The sequence below is a fragment of the Emys orbicularis genome, chromosome 11 (genome assembly GCF_028017835.1).
Source record: "Emys orbicularis isolate rEmyOrb1 chromosome 11, rEmyOrb1.hap1, whole genome shotgun sequence".
Lineage (NCBI taxonomy): Eukaryota > Metazoa > Chordata > Testudines > Emydidae > Emys > Emys orbicularis.
Genome location: NC_088693.1, coordinates 31355996 through 31382787, shown reverse-complemented (window position 1 = coordinate 31382787; position 26792 = coordinate 31355996). Strand labels below are relative to the sequence as shown.

Below are 26792 nucleotides of genomic sequence, written 5' to 3'. Positions count from 1 at the left end.
CAACTTGACTTCTAATACAGTCCATATTTTTTGGAACAATCTTGCAACTTCATCCAAGTTTTGAAAATAAAAGTTCAGAAAGCATGCTATGTTGTACATCACTATCATAATTTGTTGAATTGAGAGAAAATATGGCATTTGCTACAAACTTCCACGGTCACAAATATGAATGCAATACACCATTTGATACATCAGCAATTATAATTTGTCTGAAGAACCTAGAATAATTGTTGTTGTTTTTTTTACACCACAGTGTTTAATTTGTATATTTATAACTGCATTACTGATTTTCTACACATGAAAGTGTGCACGAAGTTTTAAGCAGCGTCTTTACCTTTTTACTAACCTGTAAGGCTATCTGGACGTGGTGGTACCATTCTCTCATAGATATCATATTGCTGTCCATACTGGTCAATGTCATGAATTGTTCTTTGTAATGTTGTTCCCAAATGCTGTGGAACTGCAGTCATGCCAGCGCGTTTTGGGGAAGAAGATCCCATCTGGGCTTGGGATGGAGAAGCTACTCTTGTCTGTGCATCAGTTAGGGCAAGAGGTGAGCCCACTCTGACAGATGTTTGGTATTGAGAAGTTCCTCCACTGGGGTTAGCTGCCTGCCTAGATGTGACTGAACCGATCCGCCGTACAGCTGCTGGTGAAGCAGGTCTCTGTGTTGTATAGGGAGATGTTGCTCGCTGTACAGGTAATGTAGTGGATGAATATGCGCTAGAAATAAGGGGTCGTGATTCAGTAACTGATGGAGAACCATAACCACTTCCTACAGAAGTTCTCAGTGACCCCCTTGAAGGAGAAACACCTGTGCTGATAACATAAGAAGGAGACTGTGCTCTGGATGGAACAGAACTAACACGTCTCATCGCTCGGTTGGCAGCAATATTTACGGAGGGCTATTTAAGAAGAAAAACAAAATGAGTTTTATTAATTTCAAATATTTTGGCTCTGTGATTATTTTCATTTTTTATTGAAACAGAAAAGCCATCGGAAAAAGCACATCATTCAATACAGTATAAAACTGACCACACAAGTAAGGATTAAATTTACAGTCTCTCTACTTCTTACATTTCCTTTATATTATGTCTTTCTCCCTGGGAAAACACATTAGTTGAATTCTTCACTTATTCTCCACCTCTTCTCCATCTAGAATGTTCCATAATATCAAATCAAAATATGAAGACTGATATCCCTCCATTCTGTACTTCTGAGTGCGTCTCTGCTTCTTTTTTTGTTAACATACTAACATTTGTTCACCCCCAGTTCTAATAACTAATTAGTGTTGAATCCTATCTGTAGTTATATATATAGTTCTATTATAAAAGAGATAAAACTGAAAGAAAGTAGGACTGGTACCAGTCTGTGATTCAAGAAAGAGCTGAAAAAACAAAGGGTAGCAGAAGGAGATAAAACAAACATTGCCTGTCTTTAACATAAGACTTAAACAGAGGCATAAATCTATGATTAAGATTTTTGTCTTCCCTAAAGTTAAATTGCTTCAATTGCAGTTTTATCGAGTTAGGATACAAATAATGTACTCTTTTGCCTGCTGTACTTAGAAGAGTTTATTGGGTTTCAGTTACAATGAATTACCAACACTGGATGCATAATAATTTTAGTAAATAAATATTCTTCTGGCTGTCTACCACTTAGATTACTATTTACCCAGAAAAATGTTACTATTTCATTAATTTGAAATGTTTCAAAGGAACTTTATTAATTCTTGCCTATAATAAAAAATCTAGAACTAGCCATATATTTGTGTTCAAAATGTATTTCAGAGCAACAACTAAGCTGAAAAAATGCATTTGCTATGTTGCGTACCTGAACTAAAGTTTGTCCTTCAGCCCGTGAGTTTCTCACCAAATTATTACTAGTGGTTCCAGTAAGTGAATGCTGCTGTCTATTTTCTGACTTGCCCAAGTTCTGGCTGTTATGGAAACTGCTTACTTCCTGGTAACCACTGTCAGAATAAGAATTCATTTGTGTTGAACTTCTTGAGTTACCTACTGACCCTGCAGATATAAAACCAGTATAAGAAAAAAAGCTATTACATAATTCTGACACAATAAAGAAATAAACTTCCAGTATTTAAAATGAGTACAACAGACCCTCACTTTCATGGAGAGATGTCTGTTCTGGTGAGCAGAGGTTCCCTTGTTCTGGCTCTGTTCTAACCTGATAAGTATTGATATGGACACTGTCGGACACTCTGGGTTTGCTTACATCTGTAGTTGGCACATCTGAAAGCAGAGTTCAATTAGTTAAAGCTAATGTTGCTTATATAACTGACAGTACTTTTCTAGTACTTTGTTATTGTCTTATACACCACCTGTTACAAAGAACTTAGATGCTATATAATAGGAGAGGCACAGTTCCATTGGTATGTCAGTACCAACTAATCATATGCAATTTATCTGAACCTTACACATGAGAAGCTCTTCAAGCTAGTTTCTTACATTTCTGAAGGTGGTATAAAATTTTGAGTTTTGTTATACTTCCCCTGCCTATTTTGATGCAAAATGCAGATTCATATCTCACAACTATGCAGCGTATTATTTAAGATGTGATTCTACTATGAAGTGACTGCAAAAATGGCACCTTCTAACTGAATGGATATCTACACTAGCACTTTTGTTGGTAAAACTTTTGTTAAGTCGGGGTGTGAAAAAAATACCCTCTCCCCCCTACCAGCATAAGTTTCATCGACAGAAGCTCTGGCGTGGAAAGCGCTACGTTGCTGGGAGATGCCCTACCGGTGACATAGCTACTGCTGTACGTTGAGGGTGATTTAATCCTGTTGACAGAGGAGCTCTCTCCTGTTGGCAAAGAGCAGCTACATGGGACACCTTACAGCAGAGCAGCTGCAGTGGTACAGCTGTAAGGTCTCTGGTGTAGATATAGCCTTATTCTCTGTGTGTGTCAATCTGCAGATTGTAGTGCAAAATAAGTTTTTATTTGTTAACTCCTTTATCACTACAGGACCAACACAATTAAAAGGCTGTCTGAATTATATTCCTACTTTTGCATCACCAACATAAATGTTTACAAAGTCATTTATGCACATAAAAATCAGTTGAGTAAAATGAGCCTACACAAGTGCCTCTAAGGACCTAATTTGGCTTGAATAACCTTTATTATTATGAATGATAATGTCTAAAGGAAAGAATCCAGCTTTACTTTCAGATCCCAATTTGAGATTGCAGAACAGAGTTCAAAAAACTATGTTTACATGTAAACTTTCACATTTGATAAGAATCATTGACACACAGCAAACATGAAAATCTATGACTATATTTTTAGTTACATTTCAGATCAGAACCATACTGTCTACCATAAATCAGTGAAAAATCTGAAACAATCCTTGAACAACTTTCCTTATTATGTCTATTTTCTTCTGAGCACACAAGCGGTTTTGTCATTGAATGGTGCTTTACAAAAGATGTGTTACTAGTGTTGATTATAGTATTTTAACAAGAAAATAGAGCATTAAAACTTTTAGTTTGGGAAATCTATCTTATGTAAGAATTACATTGACTTTAATACACAAAGAAAAGGTGTGTGTAATTTCAGCCTTACACTATTCCTTCAAATAATTCCTTCATTACATCAATTTGTTTTTTTTTTAAATTCTATTTGCATGACAAGCTTATACTTCCAGTTTTGAGCAGCATAAGACCTTTTGTTCTGTAGATCTATCATTTTTGCCCCTATTTTTCACTCATGTGATCAGTTATCATTATAACAATATTCTCTCCTGCCAAAAAAGTACATGGCTCCATTAAATGACAGGCAAAGTGGAGAGGGTGCTCACATCTACAAGGGGTATCCATTCCGACATAAATAAACATCTATAGTTACACCTAAACCCAAATTTATTCTGTTTTGTTGCGCAGATATTAGATGCTGAGACAATCATTAGTTCCTCTTCTAGGATCAGTTTTACTGTTTTGTATTTTCAAGAGAAAATAATCTCTGCAGATATATTTCAATAACAAGTTTCAAGTAGTATGTTTTCATTCCTTCAGAAGTGATTTTGCTACCAATAAATGGATTTTACAAGATGCCAACAACCCCGTTAGATAAATTTCATTTAAGATGGTTGCTGAATGGCTTCAAGATGTCAATGAATATTTTACATTCAATAAACATGATTTCTCCCAAAATATTGGATGCTTTGCTTTCATTATCTAAAAGTTTTTCAAGACCAGAGACAAATGTAGATGAGGTTTAAATGTGTAATGGGGTGTCAAATAAGAGGGACATTTTTAACCTATGAATATGGTTTCTGAAATGTTGGGCATCCAGACATTCATGAGGCTGGCAACCAAGATGCAGACACCTTCTGTGACACAGTGGGATATGTCTAGGTCAAACCACTGTGATCTCCATGTTGTAGTACTAAACCCATGTTGAACCTTGCACAAGGCAAGGTTATTATGATGTATTCCGGAAAGCCACCGTGCCCAAGAAAGATGCTTGACATCTCCTTGAAGGATGATCTCAGAAGTCATCAACAAGACAATAATTGAGGGCATTGACTCTGATTGTCCTTCAATTACCAGCCCATAACCATGAAACAATCTACTCCCTACACACAAGGCTGACTGGGAGAAGGGGCTGGAGTTTCCTTGACCTGGAGACTATATTTAAGGAAAAAGTGCTTCTCGGGGCAGAAGGGTGGAAGACAAATCCATTGCCACAAGCAAGATGACTGGACTGGAGAGACAGAAGGCAGGCAGGAGGAATTATGCCTAGCCAGTAATGCTAACAAGAATGCAGATTCAAAGAAGGGGGAGATCAGTCTTAGGAGCCCGGGTCAGGCAGTGGTTGGAGCTCAGGACTTTTATTATTTTGCAAAGATTTGTAACTCTCTAGTGCTTAAGAGTAAAGTGACTGTAGTTAAGAAATTCCTTTGCTAGGCCTGTGTTCCTTGCACTCATGTCACATTGTTCCCAAAGAGGTTAAATTAGGAGCCAGAGTGCCCACAGCTAGGTAGAACTTCAAGGGAGTGTGTGTAAGCAACTAGGAGTATTGTGAGGTCTGAGGAACTGCATTTAGGGACTAGAGCAGCTGGACTGTGGCATCCCACATTTCAAAGGGCTCACACAAGAAACCTGTGCCTGGGAGTGTGGCCTAGAGAGACAAGAGCTACAAACCAGTGACTAGACTCTACCCAGATCCAGCTAACTTAGAAGCACAAGCATATTTGTGTTCACTTACTACATACTAGTGACTGGCCAAAGGGGGACTGGGGCCAGTTGCAATAGACACAAGTAACTAGTTCTGGCTTCTGTCAAGGAAATGTCCCTGCACATTCACATTTATGGGATCTGCGACCCAGTGCCCACTGAACTTCAGGAATCTTTGAGAAGGCAATGCTATCATATGAACTCAGTATTGCAGATCTAAATGTTTGGACCTGAGATTCCTTTACTCCATTCAGGGCCAGCTCTAGGCACCAGAAAACCAAGCACATGCTTGGGGCAGCTCAATTTCAGGGGCGGCAAAAAACCTAGAGCCGGCCCTGACTCCATTAACTTTAATTTAAGCATGTGTGTAGTCACCATATACTTAAATGTTTTGCTGGACTGGGGCCAGAGTGTTCAGTACCTTGCAGTATCAAGCCCCAAAAGAAGATGCAGGAAGCCAAGGAAATAACCAGTATGGTTAAACTGCAAGGTTCAAGTCAAATTGGTATCCCTGAGAAAATGGAAATCCAGTCAAAAAGGTATATATAAAGCAAATAGCTGAAGAGAATAAAACAAAGAATTTTTTTAAGTACTTCAGAAGCAAGCAACTTATGAAAGAATTGATAAGTTGACTGAACTACCAGGGAAAAAAATGACAAGGGTAATAACAATGCAGAGAAGTAAAATTATTTAATTGCATCAGTCTTCAGAGCAGAGGATGTTTGGGACACACCTAACCTGGACTTATTCATTTCAGATAATAAAGCTGAGATAATTTCAGAAATGGTGATATTAAAAGAGATGATGCTAGAACACTCTGGTAAAGAACAACCATTTCTGAGGACTGGATAGTATGTACCCAAGAGTTCTGAAGTAATTTAAGAATGAAGTGGTTGAATTGCTAATAATAATAAGGAATCGCCTTAAAATTGGCTTCTATACCAGAGGTTAGAGAGCAGCAAACGTTGTAATTGAATTTTATAAAGGTGCTAGAGTGGTTCTGGAAATGACACGAGTGAGTTTTATTTCAGTATCAAGTAAATTTCATTTAAAAAAATTAAAAATAGAATTATAATACACATAGATGAAGAGATGATATGGACAAACCAGCTGGGCTTCTGTGAAGGAAATTTGTGCTTCTCTCTAATCTACAATTTTTTAACTATCTAGAATTTTAAAGTGAATAACTTTGTTATAAGTTATTTTGACTTTCAAAAAAAATTGACTGTCTTAAGAAGCCATTAAGAAAAAATAGTTAATTATGGGTGAGAAAGTACGGTTATTGATTAGAATATGGATTAGAGACAAAACAGAATATTTAGAAATAGTCAGTTATCATCACTATGGTTGACGAAATTCAGGGTGATCCAATGCAAGGCACATTAGTTCACAGTATTCCTAACACTCATGCACAATGAAGGCTCCTACATTAACTGTAATCACTCAGAAAAAAAAAAGACCTGTGTGTCATGTGGACTTCTGCTCAGTGCTCCTCCTTGGTCAAAAGAGAGAAAAAAAAATCTTAGGACATATAAAGAATGGGATAAAAAAGTAACAATGAACATATTTTGTCAGTGATGCTTCCTCAACTAGAATATTGTGTCAAGTTCTGTTTACCTGGTCTCAGAAAGATATAGCAGAAATAGAAGTGGTCCCCAAATGGGCAATGAAAATGATCAGTTTAGAACAGGGGCTCTCAAACTCTGGGTCTGGACCTCAAAGTGGGTCCCAACCCTGTTTTAATGGGGTTGCCAGGGTTTCCTTAGACTTTCTGGGCCCCGGGGCTAAAGCCAAAGCCCGAGCTCCACTGCCTGGGACCGAAGCCCAAGCCCTGGGCCTTTTGGCTTCGGCTTTGGTCTCCCTTCCCCCTCCCGCCAGGGGCGGTGGGGTTTGGGCTTTGGACCCTCCGCCCTTACCTGGGGTGATGAGGCTAAGTGCATAATGCCGGCTATATTGCCAGTGCCATTACATTTTTAAATTAATTTGTTTGTTCAGTACTTCAGTAATCTTGTTTCTCTTACTTCTGGCATCCCAAGCCATAACTGAAGACTATCTCTGAAAAGGCCATTTTAGGATCCCATGAATATTCTGAAAATATATATAGATTTGGACCTATGCTTTGTAAGGCTACAGGTTATTCGGAAATACAGTAGGTGATATTTGATTTTTGTTTTTTTAAAAGATAGCCTGGTAAAATCTTTAAGGTATTTTGACATGCTATTTTATCACTTTATTTTGTCTCATATTGTAATTTGTTAAAAATGTATAAACTTCAAATAAGAACACAAAACAGAAAGCCATTATTCAAAGAATAATCTCCAACTGGATACCGGTATTACTACAGAAGCTGCATACTTATGAGACAAGGACCCCTCCTGCCTATTTTACTGCAGTAGCTAGATTCTTGGTTTGGAAGGACCTGACCATCTTGGTGCCATGTCTGAAGCACCACTTTTTTCTGTGCTATTATCAGACTGTCTACTTTATTGAAGTTTGGTTTTGTGAAAGGTATTTCCATGAGGATTGCTAAGAAAGCCAATGAAAATACAGGATTAACCACTGTGGGAAAAATTCATGTTAATTTTGCCAAATGCAGCAGTGTATATCTCCCCTTCTCACACCTAGCATGAGGTCATAATTTGTTATTTTATTATTAAATATTTATATTGCAATAGCATCTCAAGGATTGGGGTGCTGGACAAACAAAGTTGCTGTTCGCTGCCATGAAGAGCTTATGATTTAAGATGATAAGGGGCATAAGATGGGAAAGCGAAGGATACAGTTCTACACACACACACACACAAATTATAAACAGAGAAAATATGCCCATTTGCTCCTCAACTAAGCTATCATTAATTTATTGATTTCTTGTAAGTGTCACGTCAGAGGTGGATATTGAGATGACAGTTGGAAGGGAAGATAATGTAGTGATCTTAGATATAAGTACAGGGAGGTCTTCCCATTCCTAAAAAGAACTGCAGAAGACTGCATGAAGAGGAGTGTGTGTGCAAATGCACGTGTAGCTGACAAAAGGGCAGACAAGGCTGGAAAAGACAAGGAAGTGGGGAAATATGTTATAAAAAGCAATGCAAGACAAGTGGTAGAGCACAATTTGAAGGGTCTTGAAGGAAATAGAAATTAATGTCATGAATCAGGATAGGTCAGTGGAGGAATTCAATGGAACAGGTGATGTCAGAGCAATGGATGAAGAGGATGGGCTCAGTAGCTGTGTTCTGAATAATTTGGAGGGGCCAATACGAGTCTCAAGGAGGCTGAAGAGGAAGCAGGAACAGTAATCATGACAAGAGATAAGGGCTCGGATGAGAGTTTTGCCTGGCAGCACAGAAAGAAAGAGATCTTAGAAATACTATAGGGGAAAAAATGCAAGTTCTCGACATAACCTAGATGTGCAAGACAAATTGAAGGTGACCTCTAGTTTATGGTCTTAGGATACAGGGACAATGTTTATGTGTGTTCAACTGTAACAGAAAATGGAGGAATGAGTGGGGTTTTGGAGGAAAGATTAAGCGTCATGTTAACGTTGATGGAAAATAGAGGTGCATTAGGATGGAGAGAAACAGAAATGTCAGTAATCAGTGTAGAAATGATAGGTGAGACATAACTGTGTGAGATCACCCAGACAGGGGAACCAGAGATAGAGCCCCGAGAAGCAGAGGTCAGGTAAGAGTTTTAAGAATGAGGTACCTAGTAAGAGGCTAGGATTGTGGACAGCGGACTCTAAGTCTGGATAAATGCTGTTTAGCAAAGAATATAGCAGAACTACAGGAGAGAAAAAGTTAGTAGCTGAGAAAGTCCACCTGGTCAAAAGATTTTCTTTCAGAGGCATTTACTAGCACAGGAGCATTGATAAGAAGTAAATCTCTGGAGTGAGCCAAAGTTTGGGCCTGGAGACTGAGATGGAAGAGACGAGGAGGGAGTGCTAGAATATTTTAATTTGCTTTAAAAAAAAATCAAAATTTTATGTGACAGCTAAAGGTAACGAAACTTCTCCCAAGCCCTGGTAAAGGACTAACCAGGTATGTTAAACTGGTGGTACTCAGGATGAAAAACAGATGAGGTATGAAAGCAACTGCTATTACAACGTGCTTCAAATGACAGCTCTAAAACACAAGCAGAGTTTATTTGTGCCTAAACTTATGAAGCAAAAAAGAAACACGTTGAGTTTTACTGGCACATAGATCTAAACAAAATATCAAATGCCTCAATAATTGTGCAAGCAACCGTAAAAGAAAATCCACATTACAAACTGTACTCCCTAATTTGCCTCTATGAGCAGGAGGTGTTCAATATCTTTCAAATTATAGATTAAAAAACAATTAACATTTCCTACTAACTGCTGACAAATTCATAGGATTGGTTAGTCAATCAACACAATTACTTGATGGAAGAACATTTTTAGGTCAGAAACATCTGGGTTATTATGACAGTGCAATCAATTCACTATAGCAACTATTATGACCATGTTATAAGTAGAATTGACATGAAGTGCTATTACATCTAATCATTTCAATATGAATGTTGCACAGAATATAGGATAATATATGGATGTTGAAATGTCTCCCTCCTACAGCTCTTTCAACATTGTCTGGATGACTGATTATGAGAGATCAATATTATTAACAGCCTTGAGTAATAAGTTTGCATGGATAGAACGCTACATTTAAATTATTGTACATTTGTCTCTAACAACCATTTTAATCTTTAATTTTACTTTCTTTTTGTCTCTGAACAAGACAAGGAGTGCCATCTATATAATATCAATGGACTGTACTAGATCAATTTCAATTGACAACAATAACCTTCACTATTTGAGGAGACACAGAGGAAGAATGAAGAGGGAATCAAAATGGCTTGTGCAGTGATACACAGGCATTACTATGATGGGGATCAGAATCAACACTTAGCATCAGTCCCACATTCCTCACCTAGAAAATACTGACAGTTGTGATAAAAACTGGAAGATCCGTAAGGCTTTGAAAGGAGTTCTGGGTGTTGGCAGGAATGCACAATAAAATGGTTTGTTCCCTCTCTAGCTTTTTGTGTTACCATAAATCATGAGAACCAAAGCCCTCAATAGCTTTTTATACATGATTGCTGATCTAATATTGTATTTATGAGCATCTGCAAAACAACATACTTCATGTTATATCTCTGTTATAAATTCTCTACAGTGGTACTGGTGCATAAAGAACTTTCATTTAAGTTCACATCTTATCATGTGCTGATGTCTTTCTCTGTTGTAAATTACTAACTTCAGAGGAAAAAAGAAAAAATGATTTAAGGTGGTGTTTTCATTTATCTTTAACTTCAGTATTTTTTTTTTCAGGTCTTGGTTTGTAAAGCATCCTGTGCTGACAAATCTTCAAAATAAAGCTTAATAGTAAAAATATAAGTAAGCACAATCTATCATAGTGCTATTACTGCTTCAATTTAAAGGTAAACAATGTTAAATAAGACTTTTACATCAATTTACATTATAAGTAAATGATACAATTTGTTGTAATATATATTATTTCATTATTACTCAGGCTCAGCAATTGCTCTAGATCAGTGGTCCACAAACTTTTTCAGTCGTGCCCCTCTTGAGAGCCGTGGTCAGGAGCCAGGGCTGTGGCTGGGAGCGGGGCCATGGCTGGGGACAGGAGCGGGGCTGGGGCCGCGGTAAGGAGTGGAGTCGTGGTTGGGGCCGTGGCCAGGAGCAGAACCGCAGCTGGGAGTGGGGCCGGGAACTGGTGGTCGATGCTGGAGCTGCGCCTGTGGTCGGGAGGAGACAGGGCCAGAGCAGAGGTGCGCCCTGCCGCCCCTCCCCCAGAACATTCCTCCATGCCTCCCTCCCTCCTGGGGGGGGAGAGGGGCACGCACCCCACAGTTTGGGGACCACTGCTCTCGATGATCCCTATTTAACAAACAATATCAGCAGCACAATATAGAAGGATGCGGGCATCCTCCTGAGTCAGCTTCAGTGAGATTTTAAATTGAGCATAATATTAGGGGAATCGCATGCAGCAGAAGCTCTGTACGCCTAGGCTCCTGCACAAGGCATAGAAGTAAGGATCACTTAGAGTCTCTCTGACGCTCCAGCTATTACTGCTGTGGATACACCACTTTGATAAGTGCAACCCTCACTCCGGGGACATGGAGGAAGAGAAAAAGTAAGAAAGATGGAAAGATATATACAAATGGAAGGAGATTTGAGGGATTAGAAAAATAGAAAAAGATAGAAGACAAACTAGGGCAGAACTGCTTTAAGGGAAGTCATGGAGACAAACAATGACTGAGAAGAAATTTGCTATATGAGAAAATTGAGGAGGAAAAGAGACAACTAAGATGTGCATGTGTGTGTTTGTGTGGAACACAGAGGAGGAGATGAGGACAGGACAAAGAAGAATAAAACCTATCAAGTGACATCTCCTTTTTCAGCTATGGAGAGATACTGGAACATTAGATAAACAAGCAAAATGGGATAAAAAGTTAACAACAGAAAATATGAAAGGGAATAAGAGAAGAAAAAGTTAAATTTCTGATGACTTTCAGGACAAAAATTAAAGCTTCCTCCAATAAAAACTTCTCATAAATTCAGCTTTTCACTTATCTCATCTCCCTCATCCCCTCCTTAAATTGGGGGAGATATATAGGAATGTTCATATAAAACCACATCTAACTTCTTGCCAGACCACAGAAGTCACTAAAAGTTGGATTCTGATGTACTGAGTATAACAAGGTTAGAAACTTATTTGCTATCCTGTAGAAAGTGTTCTAAGAATGCCCATAAGCACTTCCATGTTCCATAAAAGTAATTGAAAAAACAAAACCTAGGCTGTAGCAAGTATCAGCTTTGTTTTTTGGTTTGTTTTTAATATTATATGCCTTCCACAAATCACCTAGGCAGACAAACTGATTACCAGGACTACAGTTTAAACTAATTACAGTGGTGTAAATACTAAGATCTTAAATCTACTCTATAAAAGGAAAAAAGAGGGAAAAGACAACAATCTTAATTCAGAGTTGAGAGGGATACATCTTGTGAGAAGCACTGTGAGAAAAAGTAAAGCCCATTTTCCTCATTTTATGACTTGCTTATTAGCACCCAACCTGAGAAAGGGCATAAACAAAAGGGAAGTCTGAGGGTCTTATAATTAAGTATAAGCCAAAGGAGGGGAAAAGGTTACTTTGTTCACTTCATAAGAAATTACATTCTGTGATGTCTCAATGTCTGGTTTAACTTTCTTTAGTAAACCCAGGAGGCAAAGGTCTTTATTTTTTCCTATCTTCATGCAAAGGAAAAAAATAGAAAACAACATATGTTCTCTAGTATATTCTCTGAAATGATCTTGTGGCAGGAAACTGTTTTTGAAATCATTGTCTAGATATGTCCAATTGCTAAATTGCTTCCTGAAAACCTATCACAGTAAGGAAATACAAACCAAAGTCAATTTACCTTTAAATTACGCAATAAAATCTTGATTTCACACTTCTGGCATTACATTTGTCACCATGGTTATTTTAATGTCACACACACAAGACTGAGTTTATTGCAAGGAAGATTAGAAAAACATGGAAGCATATTCAATTATTACTATTTATATAGACAAAAAAATGTTACCTACGTTCCGTAACTGTTGTTCTTCTAGAGGTGTTGCTCATGTTCATTCCATGTAGGTATGTGCGCACCGTGTGCACTATCGTCAGAAGGTTTTTCCCCTAGTGGTACCTGTTGGGTTGGCTGTGGAGCCCCCTGGAGTGGCGCCTGCAAGGCTATGTATATAGGTCCCTGCCAACCCACCGCCTCTTCAGTTTCTTCTTGCCAGATACTCTGACAGAGGGGAGGCAGGTGGGTCTTGGAATGGACATGAGCAACACATCTCGAAGAACAATAGTTACGAAAGGTAGCTAACCATTTTTTCTTCTTCTAGTGATTGCGCATGTCAATTCCAAGTAGGTGACTCCCAAGCAGTACCCAGAGGAGGGGTCGGAGTTCACCAAGTTGCAGATTGCAGCACTGCTCTACCAAATGAGGCATCGTCTCTAGCCTGCTGTGTGATGGCGTACCACGATGTAAAGGTGTGAATAGACTATCAGGTTGACACCCTGCAGATATCATGAACGGGGACCTCCGCTAGGAACGCTGCAGATGAAGCTTGCGCTCTTGTGGAGTGCGCTGTCAATGCTGGGGCTGGTATTTTTGCCAGTCATAGCATGTCCTGATACAGGCCATGATTCAAAAAGAGATTTGTTGGGATGAGATTGGCAGGCCTTTCATTTTTTCAGCAATGGCGATGAAGAGTTGCGTCAACTTCCTAAATGGCTTCCTCCACTCAATGTAAAAAGCCAGTGCCTGTCTAACATCTAGGGAAAGGAGCATGCATTCCCTGTCATTAGCATGAGGCTTTGGGAACAACACTGGTAGGAAGATGTCCTGATTTGCATGAAATTGTGAGACTACTTTAGGTAGAACGGCTGGGTGCGGCCGCAACTGCACCTTGTCCTTATAAAACACTGTATAAGATGGCTCAGACATTAAAGCTTTGAGCTCAGACACCTCTGGCTGAAGTTATAACCACGAGAAATGCCACTTTCTAAGAGAGGTAAAGCAGAGACCAAGTTGCTAGAGGTTCAAAAGGGGGCCCCCCCGTCAGCCTTGAGAGGACCAGGTTAAGGTCCCATGGAGGGACCAGTTGCTGCACCTAGGGGTACAGCCTGTCTAGCCCTTTAAGGAAGCATCCAACCGTGGGGTTAGCAAATACTGACTGCCCCGCTGCACCTGAGTGGAAAGAGAAATAGCAGCCAGGTGCACCTTGATTAACAAGACTCATAGACTCATAGACTTTAAGGTCAGAAGGGACCATTATGATCATCTAGTCTGACCTCCCGCATGATGCAGGCCACAAAAGCTGACCCACCCACTCCTGGAATAATTCTCTCCCTTGACTCAGCTGTTGAAGTCCCCAAATCGTGATTTAAAGACTTCAAGTCGCAGAGAATCCTCCAGCAAGCGACCCCTGCCCCATGCTGCGGAGGAAGGCGAAAAACCTCCAGGGCCTCTGCCAATCTACCCTGGAGGAAAATTCCTTCCCGACCCCAAATATGGCGATCAGCAGAACCCCGAGCATGCAGGCAAGATTCTCCAGCCAGACCCGCATTGACCATTGATACTAATTACCAGTGATGGCACGTTATTGACCTATTGACTAAAATCACGTTATCCCATCAAACCATCCCCTCCATAAACTTATCAAGACTGCTAGGCTTAAACTAAAAAGTTAAACCAGGGAGCAGTACCTTGGCGAAGGTGATCGGCGCTGCATTATAATAGGCTTGCCCCTATGCCGAACTGGTGCTGGCGCACAGGCCGGTAAAGCAGGGGACTGTGCCGTCATAGTAATCAGTTCCCTGGCTGCCTCGAACGTGTCCGCTGTGGAGGGAGCATCCAAGTCCTCCTCCAAAACTTCCCGCACCAGGGAGTCCACTGGGGCCGGACTCAAAGGACTTGCCCGAGAGGCCAGAGTCGATGGTGCCGGTCCAGGTGGACCCAAGGTTGAGTGTCCCGACGCAGGACGCACTCCCACTGGTGTCTGTATGCTCCACTGCTCTAGTAGGGGAGCGCACCCTGTCAGCCCTCTTTTTCTTGTGCGGCACCAACCTCTAGGGCAGTGGTCCCCAACCTTTTACGTCTGGATCGTGGCGGTGGATGAGCATCCGCCAAAATGCCGCCGACAAGCGGCAACATCAATAGGCGTCACCGCCAAAATGCCGCCGACAAGCAGCGACATCCAGAGGCTTTGCTGCCGAAATGCCGCCGAAAATCGGCGGCATTTTGGTGGCGACGCCTCTGGATGACGCTGCTTCTCGGTGGCATTTCAGCGGTTGCTCATCCGCCGGCCAGTACGCGGGCGCAATTAGACGCCCCGTGGGCACCGCGTTGGGAACCCCTGCTCTAGGGAATTGCTTGCTAAGGGAAGAGAGAGCTGCTCCAACGACCACCACAGGTGGTAAGAAGGAACTGAAGAGACGGCGGGTCAGTAGAGACCTCTATAGATGGCCATGAAGGCGCCACTCCAAGGGGCTCCACAGCCGACCCGCTGGGTACCGCTAGGGGAAAATCCTTCTGACAGTCGTGCACACGGTGCGCACACACCTACTTGGAATTGACATAAGCAATCACTCAAAGAAGAACCAGGCATGTTTAATCAAAGTCTAGGCACTTTTCCTGTAAATATACTGAAATAATTTTATGGTTCAAGATGGGCACTGTAAATTACCTTTAGCCAAATGAATTACTATCTCACCAATTACGTATCATCAAATGTAAATTCAACCACACCATATTGCAAGATGTTGGGAGGAAAAGTAGGCCGAGTTCAAAGGATATACGGTGGCCATAATTACAAATTAGCCTGAGGAGAATGAGGCAGTTACACCGAGTATTTTTTTTTTATAAATATCATATGTCCCTCAGATTACCTGTGCGCTATTATCATGCCTGAATGCAGTATTCAAATGAAGGAGGCTGTAAGGGAGAAACCAACAGGAAATGAAACAATAGCAATGATAAGGGGCTATGATAAGGTGTACCAAGAGTCCTTTGGGAAACAATGAGGAAACCATTAATTGCGGGGGGATACCCTGTGCCTGGCTCCAGCTAGTCTAGTGTGTTGTATTTTTCCCCAGGATCAAAGGGTATACTAAAACTTTAAAAAAAAAAGAACAGGAGTACTTGTGGTACCTTAGAGACTAACAAATTTATTTGAGCATAAGCTTTCGTGGGCTACAGCCCACTTCTTCGGATGCATAGAATGGAACATATGCATCCGAAGAAGTGGGCTGTAGCCCACGAAAGCTTATGCTCAAATAAATTTGTTAGTCTCTAAGGTGCCACAAGTACTCCTGTTCTTTTTGCGGATACAGACTAACACGGCTGCTACTCTGAAACCTAAAACTTTAAAGATGCTGGTCTTAAGAAGAAGGGGGGCACCCAGGGCATGTTAGTAAGATCTTACAGACAAGCAAGGAGAAACAGAGACAGGCAGGACAAACTGTTTATTCCAACCCAGAGATGGAGGTAACTGCACTAGATGGAACATACCAAAGTTTACAAGGAAAGTTTAAGGGTTAGGTGACGGGAATAGGCGTACAGATACTTTATTGGTTTTACCTTTTTGCGTTCTACATACCTTTAGGTAAAGGAATAAATAATGCCCTGCTTTGAAGAGCTGTTTGTGTCACTGCACATTTATACTGTCACAGGCTCATGAGGGGAAACTCGTATAGGTGCCAAACTCAGCTGGGCCTGTTGCGTTAACATGGCTGAAAAACGGAGGGACTGCAGCCTAGAGATTCAGCTTGAGTGGCTGGACCTGGGGTTCCACCCAGACTGATGTGCAGGAAGCCAGGCCTGTTACCCAACAGGGTGCACTTGAGAGAGACTAAAAGAACTCTGAAGTGCAGTTTATCTAACTATGATGTAGCCTGAATAAATAATCAAATTTCTAAAACTGGATTCTTTCTACAGCAGAAACTGGAAAAGGGTGGGTCTACTTGCATGTCTTATAGGAAGTAAAGGAATCCCTGATCTACAGAAGTGGTTCTTAAAAAAAAATGCAGTGAGGCAGTTATTAAACTGGCACCAATGTCTATCTGAAACTATAATTGGAATTTTATTTCACCAACAACTGTGCTTAAGATATAAACCTGTAATTAGAGGCAGCATGAACTAGTGCAAAGGGCACTGGACTGGACTGTGGGTTCTGTCCCTGGCTTTGGCACTGTCCTCAGGCAATTAAATCTTTTGTGCACATTTCTTTTCCCACTCTGTCTTGTCTATTTAGATTGTGAACTCTTCAGGGCAGGGACTGTCTCTTCAGTGACAAATTACTGAGTTTGATGGAGGAATTATTGATTGAAATGTTATTGGCTGTTTTATGCAGGAGGTCAAATTCAATCATTATAATCCAGAGGTGGGCAAACTACGGCCCGCGGGCCACATCTGGCCCACAGGACCGTCCTGTCTGGCCCCTGATCTCCTAGCCCGGGAGGCTAGCCCCCAGCCCCTCCTCTCCTGTTCCCCCTCCCCCACAGCCTCAGCTCGCTCCGCCGCTGGCGCAATGCTCTGGGCGGTGGGCTGTGAGCTCCTGGGGCAGCGCAGCTGCACAGCCCGGCCTGACCCGGTGCTCTGTGCTGCGCGGCTGCCTGTCCTGGTGCAGCCGCGCCGCCAGCCACCGGTGCTCCAGGCAGCGCGGTAAGGGGGCAGGGAGCGGGGGCTTGGATAGAGGGCAGGGCAGTTTGGGGGGATGGTCAGGGGCTGGGGGTGTGGATAGGGGTCGAGGAGGTCAGAGGGCGGGGAACAGGAGGTCCCAGGGGGGCAGTCAGGAAGGAGGGGGGGGTTGGATGGGGAGGCAGGGACAGTTAGGGACGGGGTGTCCGGGGGCGGTCAGGGAGAAGGGGTGGTTGGATGTGGCAGGGGTCCCGGGGGGGAAGAAGGGGGTTGGATGGGGCGGCGGGGGGCTCTTAGGGGTAGGGGGTCCGGGGGCGGTCAGAGAGAACGGGTGGTTGGATGGGGCAGGGATCCCGGGGGGGCAGTCAGGAAGGAGAGGGGGTTGGATGGGGTGGAGGGCCCGGGAGGCCATCAGGAAATGGGGGGGGTTGGATGGGGCAGGAGTCCCGGGGGGGCTGCCAGGAGGCTAGAAGTAGGGGGGGGTCGCATAGGGGTCGGGGGCCAGGCCATGCCTGGCTGTTTGGGGAGGCACAGCCTCCCCTAACTGGCCCTCCATACAATTTCAGAAACCCGATGCGGCCATCAGGCCAAAAAGTTTGCCCACCCCTGTTATAATCTATAATCTTTTGATTTTAAAATCTATGAAGATTTCCATCCACATTCACTGTCTAAGATTGATAAGAAGTAGAATACAACACACCACAGGACTAACCTTCCTTGTTTTAGGAAGGGAAGCTGCCATATGCACTGAAGAAAGTGAATAGAAAAAAAAAGATTGTTTTGACAACTTTGCCTTTGCCTAAACAGGGAGTAGCTGCAAAAAGAAAAACAAACAAACAATCTTCAAACTTAGACATCATGGTATAATTGTCACAGACATTATCAGCTATGAAGAGTAAATCTCTATAGTACATAATGGAATAATTGCAGACGAGACCCAATATACAAAAAAAGCTTCTCTTATAGTTTCACTTTTCTCTCAAGAAAATTCAAAGGCACAAGAAACTACCATACAGACACAAAATTATAAATATACTCTAATTGGAATATACTTTACAAAAATAAAAGGTAACACACAAGTGTAAACAAAAGTATATAAAAAAACACTACTTTGCACAAGACGCTTTCAACAGATACATAGTATTTGTGCTATAAAAGTTAATACAGGTCTGTCTCATCTTACGCGGGGGTTCCGTTCCGCGGTTAGCGCGTAAAGCGAAAACCGCATATAGCCAAAATTCCATTGAGTTCAATGGCGGGCGAAATCGCCCGCACTACAGGTATAATATTAAAATTGTTATTTTTCTCTTTTTGTTTTGTTTTGGCCGACCGTGTAAAGTTGAAATCGCGCATGTTAAATGCGCGTAAGATGAGACAGACCTGTATTCAGTTTACTTTAGAACAGGTAGTAAATTATGAGAATGCTAGGAAAATAAACTGCTTTTTTAAAACGTGAGATGAAGTTTACATAGAAAAAGATTGTACCTGCTGATCTCCAAGGAAATGACTTCTCAGTAGAGCTACAGAAAAAGGGGAAAAAAAGTTATATTTATTTCCCTTATCACTAAAGTTAAAAAGGATTTATAAACTAAACATTTTTTCTTAATATGAAACTATCCAAAAACCAGCAAAGAATAAAAAAACCCCAGATGTTTCTCAAGTAAATGTTACTAATGTCGTGCTTTCTATTCTGCACAATTTAACATTCAGAATCATTGTGAGTTATACTCTATTGTATTAATCATAGGAAATGCCTCTAAGTATTTCACAACACAAAGTGGCATTTAAACCTATCTGCAATAGGATTGATAAGTGCATGACTTATATACACTGCATACCTGAGGTGTGACATCATCAATATAATGCTGTAAAACATTTTGCAAGATTCTGTATGAAGGACACTATATTGAAATAAATTACAACTAACAAAGGCTGATGAAAAATTTTAGCGGATGTATTCCATGAAACTTATTTTCCAAAGCAGTTTTTTGATGTCTAGCACATTATGACTGATGAAAAGTAAAACACTAGTTATATAACTGAATATGCATATTTTTGAAGGTTAAGACAGACAAAACAATTTTAGATGCTCAAGGATCTACACGACCTGTGCAATAAAGTCTCACCAGATAAGTATGTTATCAGTATAGCTCTACAACTGTACATTCCTTCACATTATGAATTTATTTATGAACATTTAAACTCTTCTCCCCTCCACATTAACATTTTCAGATTTTAATATATATTTGAATACTACCGCATTTGCAGGTGGATGAGAAATTCAAATTAGCATATCTTTGTATTTCATTAGAAGAATTTATGCAAAATAAAAGTATTTCCACACACTGGGTACAATTGACAATCTTTTAAAAACGGTCAATGCAAAATGATAGATTTAGTAGAGTATTGCAAAATATTCCAAAATACCCTTATGCTTAAAGACAAAAAGGACTCTCTCCCTAACATCAGTTTTCCACAATATTCTAGAAGAACAGGAAAATGGAAAGCTGGTCAGAATATTTATGTTACATCATGCTACTTTCTAAATTGGCCCTCTTTTTTCCTTTACAACTCATCACCTCTGCCACATTACGCAACAAAATCTCAGCAACTCAGTTTGAATTGAGAAAGCTAGCTGGCTATCATCTTTCACAGTAAGCGTGTATACAGGACCTTTCTTGGTCCTCTTGTGAAGAAATACTGCCATTCATGCTCAACTGTGCCAACTTGTGTTCTGTGACACAAATGGGAACTATAATTAGAACCATGTTTAACCAAAACCAGGATTCAAATCCAGGTCTCAAGAAGAAGAAAAGCTACTCTATTTATAGCTAGTATCTCCTTTTTTCACTGCTAGTCCCTCAATCTACAGTAAGTCATTTCTTGTACTTCTTGGGGGGTATCCAAGCCAATGTTGTGTTAACCCTTACTTTTAGTATTTTACAAAATGCCAAAAAATTGCATTAGACTGAAATTTATCATGTAAGATTACAGCTAAGGAGTGATCTGGGAAGGAAGATTGCCAGATATTCTTTTCAGTCATTTGATGGTACAATAATAGAAGTTTAGGTTAAAATGTTTATTCAAGCTGCTCACTTGCCTTACATCTTTATTTACACTATGCCATATTTTCTATAAAGGCTGTGAAGAAAGAAGTGGTCCAACATAGCATGCTGAAAGTCTGGATATCTGAGCTCTTGTAGACATTTCATGTTGCCTGAAAGGCACCATTATGCCAGAATTAAATTGGGATCAAGAGGTTGGGTATACCTGAATTTAGATATGACAATCAGTCACCTTACACCACCACTGCTGCATGAGCTTAACTGTCAGAAAGGGTGAATGTACTGCTATTTTCACAAACACTCCTTCCCCTGCTTGCAATTCCCATCTCTACCCTAATTCCAACTCATTTGTCTAAACCCCCATTACTCTCATGAAAAGTACCCTGCTATCTCACTTCAAAAATAATTACCCTGAATAGTTTTTCCACAGACAAGGAACTGAGTCCTTTCACTTTAAATAAAAATTAAGGATATTTTAATTTTGAATATGAACATATAGTTATGCACAAGTTCAGAGTGTTTTTCAGGTAGACTTTGTGCCTAGACACACAGATGTACAAGTCAGCCAAGCAAACTGTAGTCAACCCTGCTGGCTTTTAGCCTGCAAACTAAACTTTACAGCTGTATTTGAGTGTAAACAGTAAAAATGATTTTCATAAGAACAAACATGAAAATCCACATTAAAGTTGTGATTGAGTTTAGTTTAATACACATGTGCAGAGTGAACAGATTTGTGTTATCCAGGATTGAATGCTGAAATCTAATCTTTCTACATGCATTTGCTCTTTAACTGTACACACTCACTTGGATTTATTGAGTTCTGTATCATTCATTGTCCTCAGCCTACACTCCAACACTTGCCTTCATCAAAACTCTAAGAAATATAAAGAAGTTATTCAGAATGACAGACATTGTAGCTATCAGTGTCATAATCTTAATATCTCCCTAAACATCAGAATACATCCCACCTATCAGGATCTCTAATTTTCCTACTGGAGATTAAAGCAGCTTCAGCCCTATTTATTGGGATGGCGCTGATCATATTGTAGTGATGGGTGAGGGTGAAAAAAGCTTAACACAGAAAGCTGGGCCTTTGTATACACAAGTTCGTGACAGTGATTCCCCCTGCTCCCCCTGATGAGTACCTGGATAGCTGGGCTCTCTGCATTTCCAGGATTTGTGAGAGTCTAAGGGCTTGTCTGCAAATAAAACATTGCAGTGGCGCTGCTGAACCACTACAGCACTTCAGTGAAGACACTACCTCTGCTGATGGGGGGCATTTACACATTGGTGTAGATACTCTATCTCCCTGAGAGGCAGTAGCTGTGTCAATGGGAGAAGTCTTAAAAAGAATCCTTAAAAAGAGGTTTTATACTTAAACATAATCTGTTGCTTATGGAGCAATATGAAAAAACAGAGGTATCACACACTGGTCATTCGTCACACATTCTGATGGCTTGTCTCATATTGCCAAACGTTAAGGTAGAGAGGTATGATTGCTGGTGATGATACATGAGCCAGGAAGAAACATGTTACTTACTCTACAGTAACTGTGGTTCTTCGAGATGCTGTAGTCAGTGTGGATCCCACTAGAGATATATGTACACCTCATAAGTCTAAGTCACTTTCTTTTTTGGCTAGCAGTGTCCACTGTGCTTCCATAGGAGGAAATAAAGGGCAGGGAAGCCATGACCCTCCCTCAATTCCCTCACAGTTCAAAGCCTGTGTTGCCGAGGACTCAGAAAAGTGGAGATGGCGGGCAGGTCATGGGATCCACACTGACTAAACATCTTGAAGAACCACAATTATTGTAGGGTAAGTAACCATTCATTCTTCAATTATGTGTCAGTGTAGATTCCACTATACGGCAAACAGTACCCCACCCCCACCCCAATGGTGGGAGTAAGACTTCTCAGCTGTATCAGTCAGAGACTGAAGCCCTGCTCTTCCATATTTGGCATCTGTCCTGGCAGCCATGTCAAGGGCATAGTTCTTAATGGTCAATGGGTTGCTCCACATGTTTGTTTCACAGACCTCAGGGCGTGGCACATATCTGAAACAGGTTAAAGATGTCGCCCTGCTAGAGTGAGCCTTGCTGTTCACAAAGAGAGACACTTGAACCAACTGACTGCAGACGGAAATATACCATGATCCACTTCAAGAGTCTTTAGGACAAGATAGCTTGGCCTTTTGAAGTGGCAGACAAAGCTACAAAAAGGCAGGATGAGAGTCTGAAAGTTTTGATCCTGTTGAGATAGTGGAGCAGAGTCCTAGAAACATCCAGGGCATGAAGCTTCTTTTCTCCAGGTGAAGAGTGAAGCTTTGGTAAGAATACTAGTTAGGTGGAATTCTGAGACTGCTTAAGAGATGAACATTGGGTGTAGTTTCATCACACTGTGTTCCTATGGAAGAACATGTATGGTGGGTTGGCCATCAGGGCCTAGAGTTTACTGACTCTCCATGCTGACATGATGGCCATAAGAAAGACCATGATGGTGAGGTGGTATACGTATTCTGATAATGATTTGAAAGGAGGCTCCATAAGCTGTAGGAGGACAGTGTTTAGGTCCCATGTGGAAGTCAGGGCTCTCACTGGAAGTGTCAGGAACTGTGATGGAGATGGTCATGCCTAGTGGTCAGAGCTGCAGCAGTCATGCCTAGTGGTCAGTGCTGGATTCAGGAGTCCAGGTGGGGTTGGAGTGAGGCTGGAGCAGGACTAGGAGCAGGGCAGCAGCAAGAGACGAGCTGGAGCAGGACTGGAGGAAGAGCAAGACTGGAGCAGCCGAAGGCTTGAGGAGTCCATTGCCACCATCAGGCAGGAGTGAGTTCCAAGTCCCAGGGAGATACTGAGCAGACTGAGCTGCTGCTCCTCCTGTGAGGCTTATATACCTGATCTGGGAATTGCAAGACCAGTTCTTGGCTTGTGGATTGGCTGGAGCCTAGCACAGGGGTGACTTATCACCTTGCAGGAGGGCAGGTAAAGAGATGGTTTTTGATGCACTTGCAAATATAGGGTCTGAGACTTTTTTATTCCTTGGTTAGGCTTTTATCATTGGGGCATGTCTTTGCTATGTCAGATACTCAATATTCACATGGACTTGGGTTTGTTGCTTATATAGGGTTACTGTCAGAATTTGTTATGTGACTTAAGAATGAATATATCACTTCATCTGTCCTTTAATTTTCATTTTAAATATCTACGACAAGAATACATTTTCAATAATATAGTGCAGGGGTCGGCAACCTATGGTATGCGTGCCAAAGTTGGCAAGCGAGCCGATTTTTGATGGCATGCGGCGGCGGGCTGAGCCGCTCAGCCCACCGCCGCGCTGGGGTTTCCGCCGCCGGCTCCTGCCAGCGGGGTCCCGCCGCCGGTCCCACTCAGTGCCCGCTGCTGGCCTGGGTGAAGGAACCCCAAGCTGGCAGCGGGCTGAGACCCCGGCTGTCAGGAGCCGGCGGCCAGAACCCCAGAGCAGCGGGAGGCTGAGCCGCTCAGTCGCTGCTCTGGGGTTCTGGCTGCTGGCCCCTTGCCAGCCGGGGTCCCCGCTGCAGCCCCACTCCCCTTGCTTCTGGTTGGAGTTCCAGCGCAGGCACCCTGCCAGACAGGGTCCAGGCCTCCGGCCCTACTCAGCCCTACCAGCCACCAGCTCCACTCACCTCAGCTGCCGTTCTGGGGTTCCAGCCGCTGACCTCCTGCCAGCCGGTTAACAGCTGATCACTCAGAAGCCGGTGTGCAGCTTAAAGTATCCAAATACGTGCCAGACATTGGAAAACTCAGCAAGGAAAAGCAAGGGCAAGGATCACACTCAACTGATAAGATCTGCATTTTAAATTTAATTTTAAATAAAGCTTGTGACATTTTGAAAACCTTGTTTACTTTACATATAACAGTAGTTTGGTTATATAATATATAAACTTATAGAGAGACCTTCTAAAAAAACGTTTAAATGTATTACTGGCACATGAAGCCTTAAATTAGAGTGTATAAATGAAGACTCGGCACACCACTTCTGAAAGGTTGCTGACCCCTGATATAGTGCTTTTTATGCTTTCAAATTCTTGCTGTAGAGCATCTCCCAATAAAATGGCATATATTCAGCTCTAGATACCTATAATATACATCAAAATGTACCACTGAAAAACATGAAAAGTACAATATAATGGGGTCTTACATTTCTTCTATTTTTTATTAAAACAGATTACCCATGTTTTTCACTTCAATAATTTTCAACTGATCTTCAATGCCCTTTTTATTCTTCAGTTTTTTGGACAGTAAACGTAAACACATGGTGTTAGTAGAGTGCCTAGGATTATAGGGCTGGGAACTGACCAAGTCCTAGGTGCTACGACATGATAAATGTTAAATAAGTAAATAAATAAATAAATGAACTATTTCAGAAATCAGCATTTTAAGTATTTCCAAAGATGAATTAAGAGTCCTTAAATGGCACTTTAGGAAAGCCTTATCTCACCACAATTATCATGGAATCCATTGTCCTTTTTATACGGGAGTATGTTACATATGTATGTCTGATACATATAAAGAGAAAAACAGTCCTACAATATATTCTTGGTGTGATTGCTGTGGGGATTGAATCTAGGACCTCAGGATCTGAAGGTATGAGCATTTATTGGTGGAACCAAAGGATCGGATCCATTGAATCTGGATGCAACAGTTTTACCAGTGATGTTGCATCTTTGCTTAGCCTAAATTTGCAAAATAATAGCCATGGGGAGAACTGTGAAGCAATTAAATATACATTACAAGCACGCCTACAGATCACTGGCTGGAGAGAGACATAACATTTTCCCATACGAGAAATCCATTTGCATCCTGAAATTCTTTCTGAACATTTAATAAAAAAAAAAAGCAAACTATTTCAGTAGTGTTTTTCATAAGTGCCTAATTTAGAAAACAGAAAATTGCTGTTTCTCTCCATCAATCTTCTCATTTTCCATTTGGCATTAACATATTAGTGTTTGGAACTTGCGTGTCTTTGTTTAGCTAACTTATTTATTTACTGCTGTAGGTCCTGTCATCCATCTGACGCCCCTCCACTCTGTTACCCTCACTTTTTGTAATTTAGGATTGTAAGGCATTGTGGGGCAGAAATTGTATATTGCTACTTGTTTCTGTTAAGTCCTTAGTCTCCTTTTAGGTACTATAAAATAATAATTTGTTTATGCAGCAGCATTGATAAAGTCAGCACAACTGGAAAGGAGTGATGGTTTATTGAATAATGCTGCTTTGCAGTAAAGCACAACTTATTTTTGTGTCTATATAAACAGTTGCTATTTGGTTTTGCTTTTAATATTTAAGAAAAGAAGAATTATATTTCAAACATATTTGGAATCCAAAAGACATATTCCCCTGTAAACAGACCTAAAATACAGATTTGGAAGCTACCATAAACCATGTGACCTTAACTTAACTTGTAGCATTTGATTCCTGATTTAAAATTTGCAGCCCACACATCAACATAGCCGGAGATTAGAAAATATGGACCTGGTTCTTGTCCATAGTAAGGCCCCATTTACACAGCTCTACCAGGGTAGAGGGGCCTGAAAGAATGTGTAAATGTAATACAAAACAGATCAAGTAGTTTACTTGTTTTAAATACAAAAGAATTTGTGAAGATCTACATTATATGCTGTAATAACACTGAGCACCCTGTGTTTTACAAACTAGACATATTTTCCATGCAGATAGAGCACATACATTTTAATATGTTTTTTATTTTAGTTTTTCATGGAAATCCTATAATTTGTAACATATTCCATAAATATATAATTTTAAACAAGCACCATTAGAGAAAGTTAGGATTACTTATGACTACAGTGCTCAGAACTCATCTTTTGAATGCTGTATTCAAAAAATCACCTATATCTATATGAGAATGCCCAGTAAATATGTCGAATAGATAATTAAAAAAAAAATCAAGATAATATCCTCTGCCAAAACATGTTAAACAAAATGACAAATTACACATTTCCAATAAATTCAAAATGTAAGAATCTAAATTACATTAAGGGATGCCAAATTTTATTTTTTGGCAGCCCTGAACTTCATGGCAACAGGTTAACAGTGAGGTGCTCCCAGAATCTGCATTAGGACCAGTGTTTTAAATATTTTTATTAATGATCTGGAAAAGAGGTGAACAGTGAGGTGACAAAATCTGCAGATGATATTATTTAGATTAAGAACTTCTGAGGGACCTAAGAAAGCTAGATGAGTGGGCAGCATAATGGCAGATGAAATTCAGTGCCAACAATCACAGGGTAGGTATAATATGA

General features: G+C 40.9%; 1 protein-coding gene across 4 annotated transcripts in view; it reads right to left on the bottom strand.

The window, feature by feature from the left end:
• PKP4 (plakophilin 4) overlaps nt 1-26792 on the bottom strand; it is a 193910-nt gene that overhangs the window by 82115 nt on the left and 85003 nt on the right. For 3 of the 4 annotated variants that reach the window (XM_065413829.1, XM_065413827.1, XM_065413828.1), the window contains 4 exons: nt 18919-18953; nt 2121-2252; nt 1834-2024; nt 347-905 (listed from right to left, as the gene is read on the bottom strand). In XM_065413829.1, the coding sequence (XP_065269901.1) occupies nt 347-905; nt 1834-2024; nt 2121-2252; nt 18919-18953 (917 nt within the window). The remainder of the gene's footprint in view (nt 1-346; nt 906-1833; nt 2025-2120; nt 2253-18918; nt 18954-26792) is intronic. The other variant, XM_065413826.1, reaches the window with a different exon arrangement.